General features: G+C 41.1%; 1 protein-coding gene across 1 annotated transcript in view; it reads left to right on the forward strand.

Moving 5' to 3' along the window:
• Positions 1-23842, forward strand: part of MAN2A1 (mannosidase alpha class 2A member 1) — a 225671-nt gene that overhangs the window by 41768 nt on the left and 160061 nt on the right. Inside the window, exons 4-6 of the mRNA XM_019532463.1 lie at positions 11890-12061; positions 18406-18533; positions 20935-21108. Of these exons, the coding sequence (XP_019388008.1) occupies positions 11890-12061; positions 18406-18533; positions 20935-21108 (474 nt within the window). The remainder of the gene's footprint in view (positions 1-11889; positions 12062-18405; positions 18534-20934; positions 21109-23842) is intronic.

Genomic DNA, 23842 nt, shown 5'->3' on the forward strand with positions numbered 1-23842 from the left:
GTTGTAACCAGTTTTGGCTTCTACCTTGGTCTTCTGATTTAACTTTTAGACTTTGCTTATTTCTTTGTCATGTATGCAAACTTATTTTAGGTCTCCAAATGTATAGTTGACTTAATGTTCTCTTGAAGACTTGGAAAAACTCTCAAGTGTCCTTTAATTTTTCTCAAGAGCTAGATATTATGGATCATTTTATGATGCTGTCTTTTTATTTAATTTCTAGGTTTGAGAGAGATGAATATTTTTCAGCTGTTCAATACCCTACTCAGTTCTACATAATAAGGCCAATTTAATGGCCTAAATCAGGGACTGGCAATCTACAGTCTGTGGGTTGGATCCAGCCCTCAAACGTTCTGTCCAGCATGGGGGTTTGGTGGCATAAAGTTTTTCTGTGCCACCCATCTCATCTGCAGCACTCCCTTCTGTTGTGGAGCCTGCTGCTCTGCCAAGTCTGTTCTTACCCTGATTAAAGACTAGGTGGGGAGCAGTGGTGAGGGTAAGGGCAGGCAGTTTCCCACTCTGTGCAGTAGAGACTTCCAGCCTGCGGTGGGAGTTGGGGTCATAAAGGGTAGCCTGCACTGGCAAAAAGGTTGCATAGCCCTGGCTTAAATGATTAGGAATGGGGACAGATAATTTTGTTTCTGGATTTCTTAGTTTATAGTGCAGAGGTAGAATTCAGCTTTTTTCCCCCTCCCATTTAGGGTTGATTCTTTAATTTTTTCTATTGACTTTTCAAAAGACCATCATGTCTTTTAATTGCTTATTTAAAAGAATGTCTAAATCTAAACTAAAATTGCTGTTATGCAGATAGGTGTTCAGTTTTGACATTGGACCTTATTTAACGAAAAAGTGCTGAATTGAAAAAATGAGGCTTGAAAAACTGAGTTTAATCTTATGTGATTTTTTTTCTTCCCTAATTTGAAATAAAATAACAAGAAGAAAGGCTTTCTACAAAAATTGTGAAGATTATGTTTCTGTCTCTCTTCTCATTGATGTTGTTATAACTCCTAGTATTTGAGTGTCTGCTACCTAAAATTGATAGCAATTCTAAATTGATTGTTCATGTTGCATTGGAATCTGGACACTGGGGAAAGTTTCTTCTTCCAATTTCAGACTTTGATGTGACATGACTTCTGAATAGAATCCTTCATAGAATTCTTTTAAACTCTGTAATAATCTGGGTCCGAATTACCCTACTAGTGAAAATATTTCTGTGGAACAAGATTGAGAGCTTCAAGAAATCAGAGTCTGTTTTGCTCTGGAGATGCAAATCTGTAATTTGGGGGCCTCTGGTGGATTTTCATTTGTCAGGGTATAAATCTGCAGATCTACCATATAAAAATTCTAATAAAGAAACCTTTTTCACCTTATACTTTCTCCTTGAAGAGATTTTGCTTTTTGTCAGATATCCAGTTGCTGAATGCCTAGCCGTGCATTTGAAGTGAAATGCATAGCAGGTGGCTATAGACTTTTACAAATTAGGGCATGCCATCTGTCCACAAAGTTAAATATGTTGTCATACTCTTTCAATAGAAGTGTGTTGGTGATTTTTTTTTTTTTAATCTTGCCAAATGGGCATAATTCCCAATATTTTTTATAAACACAGCATGAAGTAGTCTATCAAAAATATCTAGCTTCCAGTGAACTGCAACTAATATTTAAACAGGTACAATCTAGGTAAGTTTATCCTTTTACTCTTTTCTTCCCTTTTGAAATACTATAAGATTTTACTTTTCTATTTATAAGTTTTTAAAATTTTAAATTTGCTCATTCATTTGTTCATTCATATAACTCTGGACTGGTGTCAGTACAAGTAATAGATTTACTCTTTTAAGTTTTGTCATTTTCCTGGGAACAGGTCTTCAGATTTCACAATGAAATTGTGATTCTTGGCCATTGGTTTCCATTGAATTATAAAGCAATAGTGAGCTGCAATCATTGACAAAATAATTCTTAATGGCCGATGCCCTCAAAATGTATTTATAGAATAGTAACTAGTTGGTTGTTTTATCTGGTGTAATTTTATTGACTTTGACTATTTTGTTGAAGGTGTACATGAAACAATTATAGTAATGTCATGGGATTTAAAAATTGAGACGGAACAGTTATGCTGATGTTCTAACCTGTCAGAACAGTAAGACTTCTTTTTCATTGATCAAACTGCAAAAGGAGCTGATATTGGATTGTCTAGTTTTGTTGTTCTACCTGAGCAAACTGAAATATTCAGCTTTTTCTTGGATGATATTTTTGGGGGATTTTAGAGACTTGTCCAGTACTTAAACTGCTATGTTGATAGTGATCATTGTCATTAGTATACATTAAAATATGCTAGATGTTTCTGTGCTCTAGAATTTTAAAGTTTGGTTAAGGACCTAGTGTTGAGCATTTAATGGGAGTATGGTAGAGACTCATTGGTGAACTTCTTAAAAGAACAAATATGCTTTAGTTGTAGTTTGTTTATTCTCAGAGCTGATATAATCTATGTTGGCAAAAACATTTCATTGGTATAAACTGCCTGTAGTAGGGAGATTTACTGGTAGAGCCACATGAGCAGAACTTTTTTTTCTGCTTCGTGCCTTTAATCTAGATTTGTGATAGGTTTCTACAATTGTGATGGGAAAAGGAATAAAATAAAACAGCAGTTGGCCACCTTTTCATGGTATGACCTAGAATGACCCAGCTTGGGTCAGAGGTGGATAGGCAGGTGGGTGTTAGGAACTCACTACCACTGCTTCTCCATGCAGGAACCTGGTGGAAGCCCCTGCTGTCACTGCTGCTGCGGCGTGGGGAAAATTCCTGCTGCCACAGCACCACATCTGTGGGCTGGATCCAGTGGCTCTACAAGCTATGTTCAGTCCACAAATCATAGGTTGTTGACCTCTGGACTAAAGTAATACTAAATTTTCATGTGTGTCCTCTTTTGTTGTTACCCCCAGGGGCTCAGATCATCAGATGGAAGATTTAGTGACTAAGATCATTTAAATGCATCAAGAAGTAGGAATAATGAATCCAGATTTTCAAAAAGGGTTATTTCTGATGGCTTACAACATACCTTAGTGTCTTGTCTACAGCATGTCCTGTATGTAGTACGCACGGTTTTTGAAGGGCAGCTTGAAGAAAAAAAATCTTCCTTTGTGGTGATTGAATATCTGCAGCTATGGAGCCAAGCCTGCTACAGAGTCTGATGCAAGCCCCATGTACTGAATGGGCTGTAGACCAGCCCAGGATGTTGTGGTCATGTGCTGGGCGTGGGACCATGTGCTGGTCTGATTCAGCACATGGAGCCATGCTGTTCAGGTAGGGGAGTAGAATGGGGGAAAAGGGGCCTCCCATGGATCTGGAAATTTGGTGATGGGGGGAACAGTGACAATGTTATTTGCTGTGGTTCCCAGAGCTGCAGCCATCAACTCTGCGACCACTTTTCCTGTTGCCAAATTCTGGGTGATTGGGGATCCCTATCCAGTGCAAATCATGCATACCTCAGTTACCACCAGCTGCTCTTAAGTTGGGGGAAGGAAAGTTCTGGGTCATAGATGAATAGGGTGACCATATGTCCTGGTTTGGATGGGACAGTCCTGGATTCTGTAGGCTGTTCTTGGTCAATTGGTCAAAAGTCTTGGGCCGGAGTCCAGTGGAGTGGCATGGTGCGCCAGGCAGAAACTGCTATCACTGTGGGAGCAAGGAATGTAGGAACCTTGGATGTGGCCTCTTAGATAGGGTGACCATAAGTTTGCCCAACTTACTTTCACACAATGGCAACTGTGCTGCTCTGCCTCCCTGCTGAACTTCAACTCAGGGCTGCTGACCAACCAGCTTAGAGAATCTGGGACTATCCCAGCCAAAACGGGACGTGGTCGCCCTATATATGAGAAAATACAGTATACTCAAGGCACTTATCAGTGTTTCCAGGATGCTAAATTCAAAAGCATATTTTCCATTACAGTATATGTTTAACTTATACCCCTTCTTCAGCTCATAATTTAGGGTCTTGTCAAAGACTAAAAGGTAACAAAAATCCAGTTTCATAGTAGCTCTTGCTCAACTATGATGCTACAAATACCATCTTTTGCTATGTACCGCACTTCTGATTGGTTTCATTCTAAAGTGTGAATTAAGTTTTTCAATAATGTATAAAATGCTAATTCAACATTAAAAACCTTTCTTGATTACCTTGTTGTGCAGCAGGAATAAAAGCTAATTTACTGTTATATTGCATCATATTACTCCTTAACGGGAAAACTATAAGAAGACTTTTTTTTTTTAGTTCATTCTCCATTAATTGTGTATATTATGGTAACATTTGTATCTATTACAGCAGAAATTCATGGTAAAGAGTTTTTAATTTATATTCCTCTGCTTGTGTGCTGGTTCATATGCAATATCTTTGAAATATTTGTCTTTGATTGTTGAAGGGTAAATGAAGTATTGAAAGAAAAATGCATTAATCTAACTGAACCCAATTCTTACAGATGAAAGCTTCCACAACAAACATTCCCTGAAATGGACTTAGTTCACAGCAAGTTATAGCTCTGATAAACCCAGCATGTTAGAGAGAATAAATTCTGCTGCTTCATTGCTTTTCCTTTTTCTGTTTCCATGAAACTATTGCTTTTAATAATTCATTGTCAACTTTATGTATGCTGAACTATTGTAATCTCAAACAATTTATGTGTTATGCTTACAGTTTTAAAAGAACCTTATTTTATTAACTTCTTCCTTGCAAGCTATATTTCCTTCAATTAAGAGACCCTCTTAGATGGCTTTTAGCCCTCCACCCTTCCAATATTTCACATTTAAATTTTGTGACTGATTTTTTTCTAAGTTCTAAACATAATTTTAAAAAGACTATTGTAGTTGGCAGGCTTAAAAGAGTGCGTAAAGAAATTAGAGTCCAGTTATACTCTGAAAATTGATTATTTCAAATTACATTGAAAATGTTTAGTTTTTTTTCTCTTGGGAGTTTAAAAATCTAGTTGTCTTGATTTACAAGTAAAGTCATGTGGACTTTTTTTCTTTCTCTCTTCCTGTCATATCTGTAAAATGACTTTGAACTTGAAATTCAAGTTGTGTTCTTTCTGGCTTTTACACATTACCAATAGGAAGAATTCTTTCTTTGGAGCTTAATTAATAATTCTGATATATGAAATGGAAAATAATTACACTATTTTTGCCAAACTATTGGCTCTTCTATAGTAGTAAAAAATGAAACTCCAAATGTGTTTTTATGGCATAGTAGGGCAAATTCTGAATATGGTTCATAGTAGATCTGTTCAGCAACAAACCAGCTTTTGGAAGCTCTTGCTCTGCTACTATTATGCACTAAATCTGAGCTGTCCAACTTCTGAATGGTTGGAGGGCGCTTGGCTGTGGGCTGCACCACTCAGCCCCCAGTGGCAGGAGGAGGAAGCTGGAGAAGAGAACAGGAGGCCTGGAGAATCCTGGCAAGAGTGATGGGGAGAGCAGTACCTGGGTGGGGACCTGCAACCTGCCAGTTATACAGCCCATCACTAAATTATTATAGCAATATACCAGCCTGGATGCTATGCAATTTATTTCCAGAACAAGTTGTATTAGTATATTGAGTAATGATTCTATTCTGTAACAAAATCACCATTAGACATGGTTTACAGATGCCTTCAGGGAAGCCAAAGAAGAGAAATTTCTGTAAGTGGGGATGTAAGTACAGGGTTTGATTTGCCCAAAGGTGTACCAAACAGCTTCCTGGCCCAAATATTCATACAATTATTTATTAATAATCCATTTCAGTATGTAAACTCCTGTAGATAACCCTCTTCCTCCCTGCATTCTCTGGGGGTTGGGGGGAATGGATCATACACTATTGTAACTAATGCTTTCCCTCCAAAGCCAGCTACTGCTTTCTGTTGATCTTTGGCACCACTGAATAGAACTTCACACTGTTTTGAAGGTACTGGCACCAGGAAAAGGAAGACACTACTTGTGCCTTAGGATTATCTCTTCCTCCTTTTGACCTTAACTGGCAAAGGGGATGAAGAACATGCAGTCAGATCTGTGAAAAGGAGTGATGTGAAGCATGTCCTAATGCTCTTCCCACTAATACTTTTCCATAAAAATTCTCAGGCAAGATTTTAATCTCCTAAGGCCTATTTCAGGGTTGGTAAACCCCTGACCCACAAGGCTTCCCATAGGTTCAGAAATGTTGTGGTGGGGGAGTGGTGGCACTGATCCCCTACTGCCAAATTTCCAGACTCATGAGGACCCCTGGGCCTTGTGTGCTGGATGTTGCCCAGTCCAATGTGTAGGGCATTGCAGGAGTGGTCACCATTGCCATGGTCCCTGAGTGTCCATCCAGCCTGCAGACCAATCCCATGCCACTTATCCGGCCCAGAGGGCCAAAAGGTTGAGCACTGCTGCCCTAGTTAGTCGTTAATTAAGCTCATCCTCTGAGCTACCCTTTTCTGCCTTTCTCAAGTCTCATTGAACTTGTGCTTTGTGGTGGTTTAATTAGGCCACAAAGCACATCATCCCCTCATAATTGGAGGAAATATGTTCTTCCTCCTCTTAACAAACCCAACCTGTCACATAACAAATTTAACATTTAAAGATGCATCTAATCCACTGAGGTATACATAAGCAGATATTTAGCTGCCATCAACAGTGCTCCCCTAACCCCAGTGTATCAAATGATGGTTTGTTGTAATATTTCTATTTTAAATGTGTTCATGTTTGTTATAATGTTGCATGCCTCAGTTTACTTCATTAGCTTCTGTACAGGGAATGAGAGTTAAGTCCCAGTGCTGCCTACATGGGGGATTATACGAGATGGACTCCTAGCATCAACAGAGACTAGAATAGCTTTGACCTGTTGACACAGGTAGGATTTCTGGTACTCCAGAAAAGCTGAATGTGATAAGTATGATGAAAGAAAAGCAGTCTGGACAAGGGGTATATCAGCTCCTGGCTGGGAGAGCATGAAGACAGAGACCAGCAGAGCAGATTTTTGAGGTTTGGGAGCTGGCAGACTGGTAAAAGAACAGCTGAGGGACTACAAGTTCTTTGGTCTGTGTGGACTGGGGACAGAAGGACTGCTTAACGCTTTGGAGGGGGCAGAGAGCCACTGTCTGGGTGGCCTTTAATTCAGTAAACACCTTGTATTCAAATGAAGCTGTCTGGTTTTCTGCTTAGAACTTCAGGTTGCACTTCTTTTCCTTGGTCCTTGAGCCTGTCTCAAAGGAGCAGAACTGTATGTTAGCATTTTGAGTCAGGGTCATGGATAACCAGGGAGCGTGAGAGACCAAAAAGCCAGGATCTGAGAGTGGGGAAGAACCACAGCTCCCTCCTTGTTCTAGAAGCCATACCTGGCCTGACTAGCAGTGGACACTGTCAGAAACTGGAAAAGGCTGCAGTGGCTTTGAGCAAACAAGCCCTTCCTCCCTCTTGTTCTCCCTCACTCCTTGTTACATGGGTGGGACTCTGTGATACTGAAAGCACAAAGAAGTCTGGTCTTCTTTTCTTCTCTTCTTTTCAGTCTCTGGCACTTCCTTTATGTTTCCATCAGCGTTAAGCTTTTGTGTTTCATGGGGTGCTTGTACATGTGGCGGGTTGCATTCTATGCCCCCTAAATTAAATGGTGGGTTTTATTTTTCCATCACTGTATATACATTATTGTCTTGGCAGCTGCAGGCACCTGCTGAAGGCAGAATTGGTGAGGGGCCTAGCTATAGGGCAACATTGTCGTTTTATTTAAATGTTTAACCTGGCAGAGCCTGTCTGCCTCTCCTATGGCCGGGGGTCCATTAAAAAATAAAAAAAAAAAGGATCAGGTCCCCTGGCTGCAGGAGAGGCAGGAAGGCTTTACAGAAAAAAAGGATCAGGCCCTTTGCCACTTCTGCCTTCAGCAGGCTCCTGCAGCTGCAGGATGCCTGGGGCCACTGGGAATGCCCTGACTTGTCCCTGGGGTGGCGTGGGGAGGTGGTAGGAGGGTGGTTGGGTATGCTGGCAGCTGGAGAAGCCAGCCCATTCTTGGGCAACCCCAGGTGTCCTGCTGGACACAAGAGCCTGCTGGCAAAAGAAGAGGTGAGGGGCCTGTCATAGGCCAGCTGGGCACTGTGAGTGTATCAGTTTCATCACAGGCCAAGTGGGCTGTTTGATTCAGTTTTGGATTGAGGAGGCAAAGTTGTGAGTGAAGTGAAGGCAAATTTATTATAGCTTACACACATACAACAGTTAACAGAAAGATAAATGCACTAAGCAGATAATGCAGTATTAAAGAGAGTGATAGTAAATAATAACAGATAGATCAATTCTGTTGCAGGCCAGCTGGGCACTGTGAGGGTATTAGCCACTGGGCTGTTCAAAACAACAGATAGACAGACATGGGTTGGCAATTTATTGATAGTCCCTCAATGCCAAGTACACATCAGGTGATTCCAGTGAAGTCGGGCGTCCCTCAATAGACAGTCAGAGGGTTACCGGGGAAGTTCCCTTGATCAGGATCTGATCCTCACTCACACCAGGAGTTTGGGGTCTGGGCTTGGAACAGAAATGACCGTTCTGTTCCCTCCTTCCTGCTGGTTACCTGATGCACACGCTTTTTATACCTAGTCTTATGTTAATCTGTTGGCCTCAGAGCCGCTTACAATGTTGCCCTATAGCTGTTACCCTATGGGATTGAAAGGTGTTAAAATTATCATGAAAGGTTACTACCCAAACTCGGATTTATCCAATAAGCAAATTATGATGCAGCACCTTTAGGTTTGAAATTAACATTGCTCCACCTAAGTTCCGACCCCTTTTAGGCTTCATTTGAATATGCTTTCTTGGGATATGTTTTCTTGGAATGTGTTGAGTGTGCCAGGCAATTAAGTCCAGTTTTATCATCAAGGCTGAACCCTGAGCAAAAAACCATTAGGTCTCCTAATCTTGCAGCTACAGTTTTGCCCAGGCAGTTCCATGAACAGTTAATTTTATCATTTTGGTTAAACTTATGACAGACAAGTTACATTTGCAGTTTACAATCTTACAAGCTTTATATTAACTAATATTACCTGTTTAGGCAAAATACCAAAAGTCTCCAAGAAACACGTATTTATTGTTTATTAATCCCTCTGGTTCTGGCTGTTACAGGGGCCCGATCCTTTTTTTTCTGTGGAGCCTGTTCATCTCTCCCACGGCCAGGGAGCAAGCTAATAGCTACAACATTCCAAGTTGTAATGATGCAAACTCATTTAAAATCTCCAAAACTCATGTATGTGTAATGTGTGACACCATTAAGCTACACAAAGGGAAATTTTCATCACATGTACATTGTGACATCATCACATGTACCAACGCCCCTAATCTCTATATGTAACTTGCTTAATTTACCCATCTTTCCTCAGATCTCTACATAGCACAGCTCTCTATCTTCTACCTGTCTCTGCTTTTAGGCTTAAAATTCATTCCAATTTTATTTTAACTGTTGCCTTGCACTCTTATTCAGTATTAAGAATTTTTCTTAGACTTTCCAGTTTGCAGGCAGGAAAAAATTCTTTTTCAGCAATTTGTAATAATTTCTATGAAATTAAGTACACATCTTTTCCTTTTCCCCTGTAGAGCATTACCTCAATAGGACATTTTACTTCTACTACTAAAACTTACCAAAATTTTGAAACCAGTCTCTTGCAGCTAGAGGATGAGGGATCAGTTTCTTATGCCTTGTGTTACAGCGTTCTCAGGAAGGTTCAGTAAGAATGCTATGAAAGAAATACCTGCTTTTAATGAAAATATTTATATTATATAGCAAGGCTCTCTGGTAGTCAGCTTGGTTCTTTTATAGTTTTCCAACCTTGTGGGAAACTGCTTGGGGATTTTCACTTATGGAGGTGTTAGATGCATCCAGGTTTTGGAGCTGAGGGGGGGCTTATTTCACCTCCTTTCCTCAAGCCATGTGATAGAGCAGTGATTCTTAACCAGGGTGCCATGAGATCCTTTTAAGAGTGCTACTCAATGTTAGCACTGTGTGTGTATGGAAATGACTATACAGTGGTTCACAAGATAAACCCAGAGCTTTGAAATAGGAATCCATAGTGTCAAAAAAAACTCCTGACCTGTTGTGATCTTTTGGGTTCTTTACAACAGAATATTTGCTGTATTATATTTCCTGTCATTTTGAGGGGTGTCGTCACCCTAAAAAAGATAGCGACTGGGATAGAGCGTGCATGTGTGTTTTGGGGAAGGGGCCTTATGGTAAGTTCTTCAAACTCTCTTCGCTCAAAACTGGCATGACCGGTAGTTAAAATTCTTTACCTTTAAATATTGAGAGAGTGATCTGGAATGACTTTGAGTGTGGGCTGGCTGATGGCAGGTTTCTTTCCTCTTTTTTCAGTTGATAATGCCTACTATAGATTTGGGACCTTCTTTGGTAGTGGAGTTAGGAGCTTGTAGTATTTGGGGAGAGAAGGGGATTGGGACCCCATTTTGACCTGTCACTTTGCAAGGTTTACAGATTAGACTTTCAATGTGGTTGATTAAAAACAAATTCTTTATCTTATATCATTATCCTGGTAATGTCGGGGGCCCCTAGGAGATTTTCTGTTTCTTCTGTGGATTAATTTTTAATTTCAAACTCTTAGAGGCCCAGAGATGTTAATAGTGAGGTAAAGAGTCTAGTGGAAAGCTTCTTTTTTAGATAGTGGCAATGATTTCAGCTGCATTTCTTTCTTTTACTTCTTTGAGGGCCCTGGTTTCTGTCTTTGCAAAATACAATTGGAGTGAAAGGGATTTTAGGATCATTGGTCTGAACTTCTAAACCAATGCATACTAAAATGTAGTTTGTGGCTATAATGTGGAATGTGAGGGAGAAATGGCTTCTCAGTGTGTTGGTGAACTTTTAAAAATAATTGTATATCATTGCTGGAACATTTGCTACATTGAGTGCTCTGGCTGCATGGCCATACACCCTTTGTTGGCAGGCATGTGACACAGCAAGAAATTTTTCATATACTTTGTCAACACGTTATAATTAATCCTGCCAATAAAGGCTAATTAAATGGAATTCCATTTGGCAGTACCTAAGGAGGATCATTCAGCAGCTGGAAACTTCTATTTTAGTAGTTAATTTATCATTGCTTATGCCAAAAGTAACCAGTTTTTGTAACTAACCCATCTGGCAATTTAAATATATATTATTACTTTAACTTGGGATGTTAAGGTTTTTAGTCTGACTTTTTTTTGTTTAAAGAAAGATGAAATAAGATTGTTAAAACAAAACCACAAAAATTGTCTTTAAAACGAGCAGTTACTTATTGTTTATTAGAAGTTTAGTACTGCAAAGTTGTCGCTACATAAAGTTTGGCTTTTTTAAGTGAATGTTGTGCTTATGATTCTCAAGCACCAGCTTTGCTGGACCAGACATTGTGTGTTCATGCTTGACTCTCAACTCCCAAAACAAGTGCTCCTAACTTAGTTGCAGCCTGAAATCTCGTGGTGATCAGAGGAAATATTACAAGGACACATTGAAGGCATACCTCAAGAAAATGGATGCTGACATCGTGCACTGGGAGGAACTGTCTGCTAAGTGAGTCCATAGGTGCTGCAGCCTCAACCAAGTGGCACCCCATTTTGAGATAAAGTGTCTTGGCTTTGAAGCAAAGAAGAAAGAGGAAAGGAAGGAAAAGGAGAGGAATCCCAGCCTTCAGCCTTCTCTCCCCTGGGGGAGGACCTGCAGCTTCTGCAAATGGATCTGTAGCTCAAGGATTGGACTCTAAAGTCACATCAAGAACCATCAGAGAACCATGGTAGAGATCATCCACAAATTGACAATGATAACACAGTGCATATTAAGGGATAAACTCTATTGTAACCAGGGAAAACACTTGCTTCAGGAATCCTTTAAATATAACATTTGTGCTTGTTTTCTTATCTTTTACTTAGGCTGGTTGAAGACATTTGATGACTACTTCAGAGATCAGACACAACATATCCTAAACAACATGATCATCAAGCTGCAAGAAGACAAGAGAAGGAAGTTCATGTGGTCTGAAATCTCTTACTTTTCAAAGTGGTGGGATGGAATAGATAGCCAAAAAAAGGATGCGGTCAAAAGGTTTGGACCTTTTTCTTATTTGCAATTAAACTTTTTGTGGAATGGTGTTCTTAATAACTTGCTCATATGAGATTTGATCTGTTCCAAAGTAAGCTTGTATCTTCGTGCTGGTTAGCTATGATTTTTGTTGTTGTTGTCAATTTTTGTTTCCATTTTTTTATATATTCTTTTTCCCAGGGGGGTAGAAGTATGTTGCAGAATAGCTAGAAAAGAACCAGATAAAAATATCTACATTACATATGTACTTAGGGCTGTGCAAAGCTTTGGGTGGTAATTCGATTCAGAGGAGGTTTGGCTCAATTTGGTGGCCAAATCTCCGAATCCGAATCAAATCAGGGGACCAATTTAAAGGTCTAAATCAATTCAAAGCTCTCCGAATCTTCGGCAAAGATTCAGAGAGCTTTGATTCAGGAAGTCCTTGGTGGTTGCATCAGGGAGCTGCAGCCACTCTGAGCTGGTAAACATTAGGGGTGGGGGAGGGGACCATGGGGGGAAGTAACCTGCCTGCCCCAGCTCAGTACTTTAAAAAAAAAAAAAAAAAAAAAAAAGCCCCGGTGCTCAGCGGGTGCTGCCAGGAGGGGGGCGATTCCCACTGCCCCATGCTGCATGGGGGGCTCTGCATGAGTCCCCTCGACCCCGGACCCCACACAGCTGTCCTGCCTATCGGGGCTCTGGTCCTCTAAGAAAAAAAAAAAGCAGAGAAAATCCGCGGGACTCACCCCTCCTGGTGCAGCTTTGGGGGCTCCTGCAGAGACCCCCACGTGGCAGGGGGCAGCAGGGATCATCCCCCGCCAGCAGGAGCGGTGAGTCCCAGGGTTTCTTAAGGTATTTTTTTTTTTCCTTAAAGGGCTGGAGCTGGCCTGTGCAGGGCACCTCTGAGGGGGCTGGGGGAGCAGGGGGGGAGGTTTCAGGGCTCATGCAGAACCCCACACACAGTGGGGGATCACCCCCCTGCCTGGCAGCACCTGCTGAGCTGGGGCCTCCCCTCTCCAGTGCTGGGAGCTGGGGTGGGCAGGGCGGCTCTTGTTGGACTGGGAGAGGGGAGGGAGATGAGCCTGGCCTGGCTGATTTGGACATTTGGCTGCTGTTGAATCTCCAAATCAGATTCAGCCGACTTGAATCAGGACAGTGATTTGAATCACCTAATTGGATCACTGTCCCCTGAATCAGCCAAATCCAAAGCGAATACTAGCCACTTTGCACAGGCCTAAGACGTACGTTGTGCTCCTTTGTTCATGCTGCAATTGAGTTTCAACATTTCATTTATTTTTTCTATCCTAAGCCACAAAAAAAAATTATATTGACCTGGGGTGAAAGTACATTTTTTCTTACTTTTTGCATTAGTAAGGGGAAAAAAAAGGGGTTTTGTTATAACTTTGTTTTCTGTGTGAGGCAGGATATATATCTAAATAATAAATAAATAACACCCTAGAAAGTGAGTTGTTCATCAGGTTTTTAAAGAAAAGGGCCAGTGGTTTTGACAAAAGACATACAGCAATAAAAAAGAAGATTTCATAGACATTTTGGGCTGGAAGGGACCCCAGAGGATCATCGAGTCCAGCCCCCTGTCCCAGGGGCAGGAAATCTTGCTGGGATCCTATGATCCCTGCTGACAAGCATCCAAATGCATCTTGAAGGCGTTCAAAGTGGGTGCTTGAACCGCCTCCGGTGGCAGTCTATTCCAAAACTTGGGGGTTCTGACAGTGAAGAAGTTCTTTCTTATGTCCAGCCTGAATCGGTCGCGGCAGAGTTTGTGACCGTAATTTCTGGTTTGTGACCGTAAAGATATAATTTTCTTAACATCTCTAGGTGAAGTTAAATTTTTAGGTGTGATAAAATGAAGGCATGGATTAAAATCAGTGACATTTTATCAGCCTGTTAACAAATAGTATGTATTAAGTTTCTTTTAGTTTAATTAATCTTGAAATAAAAAAAGTCTCTAGTACTTAGTTTAGAGAGAGACCTGAAAATATAACCTTATCATTTGAAAGTCATCGTGGTAAAAAATGAAGTGTTCAAAGATGGTAGGTTCCCCCACCCCCTAAATCTATCCTGAGAACACAAAATAGAAGATATATATATTTTTTATTTTAAAATTTTAAAATGATTGGCTTAAAACTAAAGAACTTAAAAAATCCTGGGATTTTATTTCTTTTCCTTCTTCAGAGGCTTTATAGGACATAATTGCCATGTTTCTCTCCAGTCTTGTCAGGGATAGGCACTGGCTGACAAAAATTAACTGTGAGGTTTTCATGTAATCCAGAGAGTTCAAGAGCTGGAACTTTAAGGAAGCAACTAGATGTCATGGGAATTACAATAAAAGTGGAAGTCATGATGGGAGGTAGGCCAAGGCTGGAAAATATCACTTTTTTTGCATCTATTACCTGTTCCCCCTCAAGGTAACCAGCTATTCCCAGTACTCACTGTTATGCTCATTTACTTATAGAGCAGGTCTGCAAGAATTGTGCATGTGCTTTTTGTGGAATTGGGTTGTGAGATTTGGGAGGCAGTGAAATGGAGGTGTAGGTGGAAGCAGCAGAGGATGTGGTAGGATGACAGTAGAGAATAGATAAAAGGAAATTAGATCAACGTTAGGAAATGGATAAATAAGAAGCATCTTCACTTATTGCTGTAATTGAGATCAGCATAATATGCAGTTTTTTCCAAGCTCTCAAATCATGGTGTATTCCTGCTTTCATTTTGTATGATTCAGTCTAAGTACTAAAGATATTATATAGTCAATTTACTTGGGCAATATTTTTACTTTAACAGATTATATGGACTTCACAATTAAGTCATTACTGCCTTTTAAATCATCTTTTAAATTTTCCAACACTTAATGAAAAGTAAAATTTGGGAATTATTTAAGATGGGTAATTGAAGGTGATTTTGAGTAGAAAATAGGAACAGAAAGGAAAGGATTGTTGTTAATCTCACCTCTGTCCAGGTGGAGATGGTAATTTTTGCCTTCAGATAAGTAGCATTTTACAAACCATGATGGTCCTTGGAATACATAAGCAGGTGGTCCCCCTGCCTCTGTTACTAGGAAAGAAGAGCACAGCAGGATAGGGAGAGCAAAGCCACGTAACAGGACACAGCAGACTTTGGAGCTTATGCTCTAACTGGAGGACCAGGTTGTGGCTGTGGAGGAAGTTTGAAGGCCATATATCAGGCTGCCAGGTTGCTCTACATGTTGAGACCTGGTCTGGGCAGGAACATGAGGGGCTGAGGCCCAGGAGCTGAGGTCTGAGGCAGTGGACCTGGACTGGGGGTCGTAGCTGGAGAAAAAGGGCCAAAGCCATGAATGCTGAAGCCAAGATAAGGGTTTAGTCAAGTGTTGGCTTGGGGCAAAGGAGCCATCTCCAAATTGCAACTAAATAAAACCTGTGATACATGGGCATGGCTCTGGGAGCAGCTGAAGAACCCCTAAGACATAGTTAGGTGTTCTGACCACAATTAGAACCCCTAGGCATAGTTAGGGCCAAGAGGGTAGGGTTGGTAGGACCACAGTGGGTATGATTAGTAAGGCAATGAACCCTGAGGGGTACCTAGAGAGGCAGGACTGAGTTTCGGTGGTGGATCAGCCCCAAGAATAGAGCCAAGAGGAGGGAGCACCTAGCAAGCTATTCTGGCTTCTAGAAGGAGCCTCCCCAGTGTATCATATTAACAACAAAAGCACAGGAGGTGAGACATGGGAAGCGAGGGAGGTCAGAGGGAAGCAGGCTAACCTGACCACCAAGGGACATCCGATGCTGGAGTCAGACCCTCAAGTCTGCAATAACAGGTTATCTTGAGAAAAGGCTTTTTCTACCCAAAAACTTGTCTAACATCTCTCTCAATGATATGGTTGGACCATCCTGCTTCAGAGAGGGAGGACTGTAAACACAGCTCATCAACTTGGTTCATGGTCAGTGATCCTCTACTAGCCATTTTCTTTTTCTTGATTCCCTTTGAAAGAAAGCTCCTACTGTGCCCTTCCCTCCTTGGCTAAGTTTGTAGGTAAACTTGTCCTGTTGGTTGCTTGCTATGCTTGCAGTTGGATGCCTTGCAAAAGCTGTTGGGCCTAGGCCCTAAAACCCTAACAAAAACTGCTTAGTTCACATCTGGTCCTGGTTCACACTCTGATCAGCCACACAAGGTCCACCTAGAATAATAAACTCTACCGTTTCAAATACAGTCAAGTAAAAACTGTAACAAGTCTTTAGTCAAACAGGCATTTCCTCCTAGTACACTGCAGTTCATGTAGGTATTTTACTGCATTCTGCTGCTTGCAAGAATGTAAAAGTGGGCTGGATGGGCCATTTGTTCCTGAGTTCTAACAGCAGGCTACATTGAGAGAAAGAGAGAGAGAACGTTATATAGTAATAATGATGACCAATTAAGAACCCTTGGGTAGACTCAGGCTACCATGTCAGCAACATGTACAAATAGGTGCTGGGTTTTGTCCTCTGGGTTTCTGACATTTTATACATATTATGCATGTGGTGATGTCAGCTGAAGAGCAGACTAAGCAGTCAAAAACAGTAGTGAAAAATAAAGAACCCAAACAACTACATACCCCAATGAAAAAAAGACCCTTTTACTTGCCTCCAGATATGGATCTCTAATTATATGTCTCTTCTATCAAGATATGATCATGACCATTAGGGAAAAAAAGTTGTAGTATTTAGATGAGGTACTTTTATGGGGGATATACAGTCCTGTAACTGTAGGATTTTAGTCTCAAGGACATCCCTTTTAAGTTGAATTGGATACTGTTTTTACTGCAGTTTATAATCTTGAGAAGTGCTTCATGTTTACGAGGTTATTGGTTGTAGCCATGTTGGTTTAAGGCAGGGGTGGGCAAAATAGCTGATTGGGCCAGCAGCCGGACTCCATTTCCCAGCAGCTCTTGCCCGCATGGCTGGGGCCGGTTTCCATGGCGACCCCAGCAGCCTCCGCTCTTGAAAGCTCAAGGTTGGGGTTGCCTTGGAGACCAGCTGCAGCCATGATGGCAGGGCAGGGCAGGACAGGACAGGGGCCTGCTCTGGAGCTGCTGGTATCTTGTGATGGAGCCAGGGCAGAGCTGCGATCTGAATCCTGCACACTCCAGGCAAGGGATCACAGCCCTGTGCTCCAGACCTGGCTTCCAGTGCTACAAGGAGCTGGGGTAGAGCTGCAATCCGTTGCTTGTGCACTCCTGCCCAGAGCATGCAGGCCAAGGATTGCTGCTGTGCCCTGGCTCTGGAGCTCACTGCCCCCATTGCAAGATCCCAGTGGCTCCACAGCAGCTCCCTGCTCTGCTCTGCTGCAAGCCCTACCAGCTGTGGCTGGTCTCCAAGGTAACCCCAGCCTTGAGCTTTCCTGTGTTTCTGTGGCTAGGGTCTGCACGGAGACTGGTCCCAGCCATGCAGAGGGGTGGCTGGGAAATGGAGTCCACTGATGACCGGATCCCGGGCATGGGCCAGACTTTGCCCATTCCTGGTCTAAGGATGTAGGCAGGCAAGGTTCTTTGGGTAGATGTGATATCTTTTATTAGACCAACTAAATAGTTGATTCTCAATTTTGTTGCACCAGGAACTATTTGTAAACATCAATGGCCAGTCCCAATCCCGTGCCTCTCGCTTCTGACCCGCTACCCCCTGCCCACAGTCCCCAGTCCACCAGTGTCTGGGGCAGGGTGGGGTGTGTGTAAAGGAAGGGGGGGGGGGGTCCAAGCAGCCCCTTGTAGGTTGGAACTCTTGACAACCTGCAAGGGGAAAGTCACAGTTTCTCCCATTGTTTTCTCTTTTAAAGGAGAATCCATTTTTAAAGTTTGTTGTTCCATTTTGAATGTTTGTTTGCCACCCTCTCATATATTCTTGCAGCCCACTTTTGGGTTGCAACCCACGGGTTGAGAAACTCTGCATTACAGGATAGATACTAGCAGTACTTGGGAAATAGAATGCTCCTAAACACTTAACCCAGTAGACTTCAGCCGTCTGGCCCATGCGCTTGTTTGTTGTCTCAGAAAGCCAATCTTCCTCCTTTGCTAGATAGTATCAGTAACCCGGCATGGCGTATGCAGTAGAGCAGATAGTTTCAGTTGATATGGAACAACACTCATGTTTTCTTGCATTTTTATTCAGTTTCAGTACCATAGTTGAAATAATGTGATTTAAATTTAATTTTTGGTCCTGTGAATAATGAAAATCTATATTAATAGCTTCTATAAAAACTAAAACTATTGAGGTAAGTAGTTAACATTTTATATTTTCACTATCAGCATAAGTTCTAAAATTTGTGAATTTTTATCTTTGTATAAGACATTATTTTCTAAAGCTAGTCTTGACTTTCTGACTGTAAATTTACTCATTTTCTTCCAGATTGATAGAAGGTGGCCAGTTTGAAATAGTCACAGGAGGTTGGGTTATGCCTGATGAGGCCTCTCCTCATTACTTTGCTTTAATAGACCAGTTGATAGAAGGACATCAGTGGCTAGAGAAGAATCTTGGTATGTACATATGTTGTCTCCTCATTTTGATATTTTTCACATTAAACTGAGTTAGTAAGTTAAGCTGAGAAGTGATATTTAATGTTTTGCAATGTAGTTTAGTTCTATGAGATAAAGTATTTTTCTTGAACAACTACGTGAGAAGATTTTTGCTTAGTGCATTATTTTACGGGCCTACCCACAGGAAATATTGATTAAGTCTCCTCTGGTAAAACAGTCCTAATTATAAAAAGTGACTTTTCCAATTGCAAATTGCAAATGTAAAGGGCAGCTTTCAATATGCAGCAGTCTGCCTGCACATTAAAAATTGCACAATTAAATCCTTTGTTTATGATTCCTACTTGTAAATACAGGCTCCCAATCAAAGAACTTAAATTATTTTCTATGTTAATTTTATATTTTTGACCTGATTAGTGGAAAATTTGCATAGCACTTAAGTGTGATTAAATATGGAATAAAATTTGTTTAAATAGAGTACTTGAACCCATAATTTTATGAGGAGAAACAGATATTTCTGTTTCCAGAATTTAGACAATTGTGAATTTGGCCCAGAAATCATTTTCTTCTTCTGTTTTTTGTTTTGTTTTGTTTGTTTTTTGTTTTTTTAAACAAAACCAAACATTTTAGTTCCTGGGTCCTGAACCTGAAGTCAAAGGGTATTCAGAACCAGTGAGCCTCTTGGTTGACAGTTTATCATCCTTCTTCTTCTTCCTAACTTGCCTGTGTAAATGTTAGAGCGTGTGTGCTCCGGTGACTTATGGGCTTCTTAAGGACTGGATCCAGACCATGGGTGGAGGCAGTGGCTATGCTAATCCTTGTTTCCTGTAGCAGCTGTTTCAGCATTGCTCTGGAACCGAGGGAGTTAATGCCCCTGCTACTCACTCCCTCTTTTTCCCTATTACTGATTTTTAGTCACCGGAAGTGACTAAAACCCTGGTTTCAGCAGCAAATAAGGGGCAGTGGGGAGGCAAACAGCAGTAACTCCTTGGGTTCTGGAACCATGCTGAAACATTGGCTCCACTGAGACCAGTTTAGCTCTATCTTCTTTGGAACCACCCTTCACGTAGTTGAAGGAAGCTATTAAATCCCCTCTCAGTCTTCTCTTTGCCAGACTAAATAATAAACCCAGTTTCCTCAGCCTCTCCTTAGAAGTCATGTACCCCAATCCACAAACCATTTTTGTTGCCCTCTGCTGGACTCTCTCTAATTTGTTTACATCCTTTCTATATTGGGGGGCACCAAAACTGGGCACAGTACTCCAGATGCAGCATCACCAGTGCCGAGTAGAAGGGAAGAATCGCTGCCCTCGATCTGATGGCAAAGCTCCTACTAATGCAGTCCAGTATGCCTTCTTCACAACAAGGGTGCAGTTTTGGCTTCTATTCAGCTTATTGTCCAATCAAACCCCTAGGCCTTTTTCTGCAGAAGGCTACTTAGCTACTCAGTCCCCAGCCTGTACATGGGATTGTTTCCATCCTAAGTGTAGGACTTCGCATTTGTCCTTATTGAACTTCATGAGATTCATTTTGGTCCAATCCTCCTTTGCCTAGGTCACTCTGAATCCTAGCCCTACTCTCTAATGTATCTGCTACTCTCAACTTGGTGTCATCTGCACACTTGCTGAGGGTGCACTCCATCCAGTCATCCAGTTTGTTGATGAAACTATTGAACAAAACCGGCCCCTAGGACCAACTTCTGGGGCACTCCATTGGTATACACTGTGATACCAACTGCCAACTAGACATCGAGCTATTGATTACTACTCTTTGATCCCAATGATCCAGCCAGTTTTCTATCCTTACAGTCCATTCATTCAACCCATACTTATTTAGCTTTCTGGTGAGAATGTTGATATGGGTCTACCAACCCATATTAAAAGACCAAAAGTTAAGGAATTTATCACATCCACTGCTCTCCCTATATCTACAGAGAGAGTCATCTTGTGTCATATAAGGCAATCAGGTTTTTCAGCCATGACCTGCCCTTGATGAATCCATGCTGACTGTTTCTAATCACCTTCTCCAGGTGCTTAGAAATGGATTCCTTGAGGACCTGCTCTGTTATTTTTTTTCCAGGGACTGAAATGAGGCCAGCTGGTCTGTAGTTTCTCTGATTCTCCTTCTTGCCTTTCTTAAAGATGGGCACTGTATTTTCCCTTTTCCAATCATTTGGGACCTCTCATGAGTGCCACAAGTTTTCAAAGTTAATGGCTAGGCACTCTGCAATCACACAAACCAACTCCCTACAGGTATTCTTAAGAAGACTTAATTTCCATTCATCTGTGTAAATTAAGCACCGTTCACATGAATTTTCAGATCCCTGTGTTTAATAATGTGTCTATAGCTCTTGTTAAAATAAGAACTAAGAGAAAGATCAACTGTATTTTCTTGACACTCAACAGGGGTAAAACCAAAATCTGGCTGGGCAGTTGATCCCTTTGGGCATTCGCCAACAATGGCTTACCTTCTGAAACGCACAGGATTTTCCAACATGCTTATACAGAGAGTTCATTACTCAGTTAAAAAGCATTTTTCAGTACAGAAGACACTAGAATTTTTTTGGAGACAGAACTGGGGTAAGTGTATTTCTCTTTAACTTATTTTGTCATATTTTTGCTTTATACTTTTGAGTATTGGGAAATAGGAATTGAGTAAATAATGGTGACAGTAATTGCAATGAACAGGGTTATTTAATACAAAAAATATAAAGTAACTAAAAGTAAGACTAGTCCAAATTTTAAGTACAACTTAAGAAAATGTTCTATGAGGGAAAGGTTCACTTTGTTCAAATTTTCTCTTTTGGGGGAAATTTTTGGCAGTAAAAAAAAAATGAAAAACCTATATCTCATTTTAAATTTTAAAATAATTTTGCTTTTACTCCTTTATTTAATTTTCCTATTTGCTTTACTTTTTCCCCTGACCAAAAAAGTGCAGAGATGGTTTACCTTTAAAAATACATATTTTTAAATTACTTTTTCTCTTTCTTTTTCAAACTTAATAATCCCTTTCCCCTGTTCCATTGGTTGTGGTGGGGAGCATATTTCTTCTCACTCTTGCTTATTTATTTTCTCTAATGGTGAAAAAATTAAAATCGGTGAAAGAGAAAGTAACGTTTTTTTCCTAAAAGAGAGATGCTTAACAGCAAGATACTTGGAGAAAATATTTTTCTTGTACAGTTTGAGTAATAGAATTAAAATAGAAATGATGACTGTTAGAATTATGATGTTCATCAAGATTTCTATACCCAGAAAAAAATATTTCTTCTTAGTAACAGTTAAAGTGAAATAAAGTTTTCAAATACATGTTTAGGCCTGTTATTTTTCTTGAAAATGTTGGTAAATGGCAAAGTGCTTTTAAAAAAAATAGAAATTAGACCTTTGGATAAAATTGAAGGACTTGTATTCTAAGAAGAAAAAAGAATAAACATAGCTATTTCCTGAAAATAATGTAGTATACGGATGATATTGAAAGGAGCTGAATCCTGCATACTAAATACATGAAATCACCTTCCAGAATGGCACTAAGCAGTGTTGTTCATGTCTCTCATTTTTGTTCACTTATTCTCCCTAGGGGAGAAAGTATATGAAATGGTGTTTTTGTTTTGGAACTTTTCTGGTATGCACGCATGCACAAATTGTTGCCTTTGTTATGAGGGCAGGGTCAGAGAAATGTACCTAACATTTATGGATGGATAGCCGCCAGTTACTATGTGAGTTAATTTCACAATATAGGGTGAGCTCCTTGTTTCTCTCTTTTTCTCCTGCAGAAACAAGCATAATCCATTACATAGGTAGGATGCCTATGTAATAGAAACTTCCATACCATTCTTTCCCTAATAGCTGTGGTGTTGTTAAGCAACATTAAATGGATGGAAAGTGCAGATATGTCTGTCTCTGTCTGAATTCTTAAGCTTTTAAACTCTAAATCAGTTCACCTTGAGAAAATAGTTAGTAGTTTCCTACAGGTTTGTGTTTAGTTAGTTAAATATACAGTGCATTTGTTCCCTTTTTAGTAAAATGATTTGAAGCAGTGTATTACATGAAACAAAGGTATTTCTATGCTATCTTCACTGTTTGTATTAACATACAAACATACAAACGGGGCAGCAGGGCAGGCCCTACGAGGAGAGGCTACGGGACCTGAACTTGTTCAGCCTCCACAAGAGTAGGCTGAGGGGGGATGTAGTGGCCTGTTACAAGCTAGTCAGGGGGGACCGGCAGGCACTGGGGAAGTCCCTGTTCCCCCGAGCACTACCAGGAGTGACCAGGAATAACGGTCACAAGCTGGCAGAAGGTAGATTTAGGCTAGATATCAGGAGGCGCTACTTCACAGTCAGGGCAGCTAGGATCTTGAACCAACTTCCCAGAGAAGTGGTGCTGGCTCCTGCCCTGGGGGTCTTTAAGAGGAGGCTAGATGAACACCTTGCTGGGGTCATTTGACCCCAGTACTCTTTCCTGCCATGGCAGGGGGGTTGGACTAGATGATCTACTTAAGTCCCTTCCAACCCTAGAAACTATGAAACTATAAACTGACCAACAAAAATTAGCAAAGGACATACTGGTAGTGTTGGTAGTATTTGCACAGAATCAGGCTCAGAAACCCATTGTGGGTTAGTGCTCTGCCACATGTTTCCAGCTCTAGTGAGTTTCCAGCTCTAGTGAGTTTACAGTCTAACTCAGGCCTGTCTAACTTCAGTGCAGCTGGGAGCCATATGGTGTCAGCATGCAGCTCCTAGGCTGCTGTAGACCACATGCTGTGGAGTTGCATGGGATTCCCTTCCTTCCCTGCTGTAGTGGGGAGGGGTGCCCCCCCGGTTGCACAAGCAGTGCCTAGAGAGTCCCCCAAGGATTCCCCCTGTCCTCCCTCCCCACTGTGTGGGCAGTGACTGTAGTGTGGGGGCTCCTGTCATATAGGCTTCTGAGGCAGCTTACGGTCCCCATGCTGCATGGGCAGCACTGCTGGCATGCAGCCCTCTCTCAAGTCCTGAGTGTGGCGGTAGGGGCCAGTGAAGCCTTGGTCTAACTTAAAAGTAATTAAAGTGGAGTTTGTAACATCTTGTACCTGATGGTAAATTGTATATTCCTTTGATGCAATAACATCTGTAATGGACTATGTTTTGATGGTATCTACCTTTTTCCTCTCCACAAAAAATCATAAAAATCACATTTGACATGTATGGTGGGTTGACTTCCTGTGGCCTCAATCTTTTGTATTTATAGTATTTTTTTGTGTGTGTGTGTGTGTATGTATGTATGTGTGTGTGTGTGTGTGTGTGTGTGTATGTATGTATGTGTGTGTGTGTGTGTGTGT

This window comes from Crocodylus porosus, unplaced genomic scaffold (assembly GCF_001723895.1).
Source record: "Crocodylus porosus isolate Cpor-Errol unplaced genomic scaffold, CroPor_comp1, whole genome shotgun sequence".
In the NCBI taxonomy this organism is placed as follows: domain Eukaryota; kingdom Metazoa; phylum Chordata; order Crocodylia; family Crocodylidae; genus Crocodylus; species Crocodylus porosus.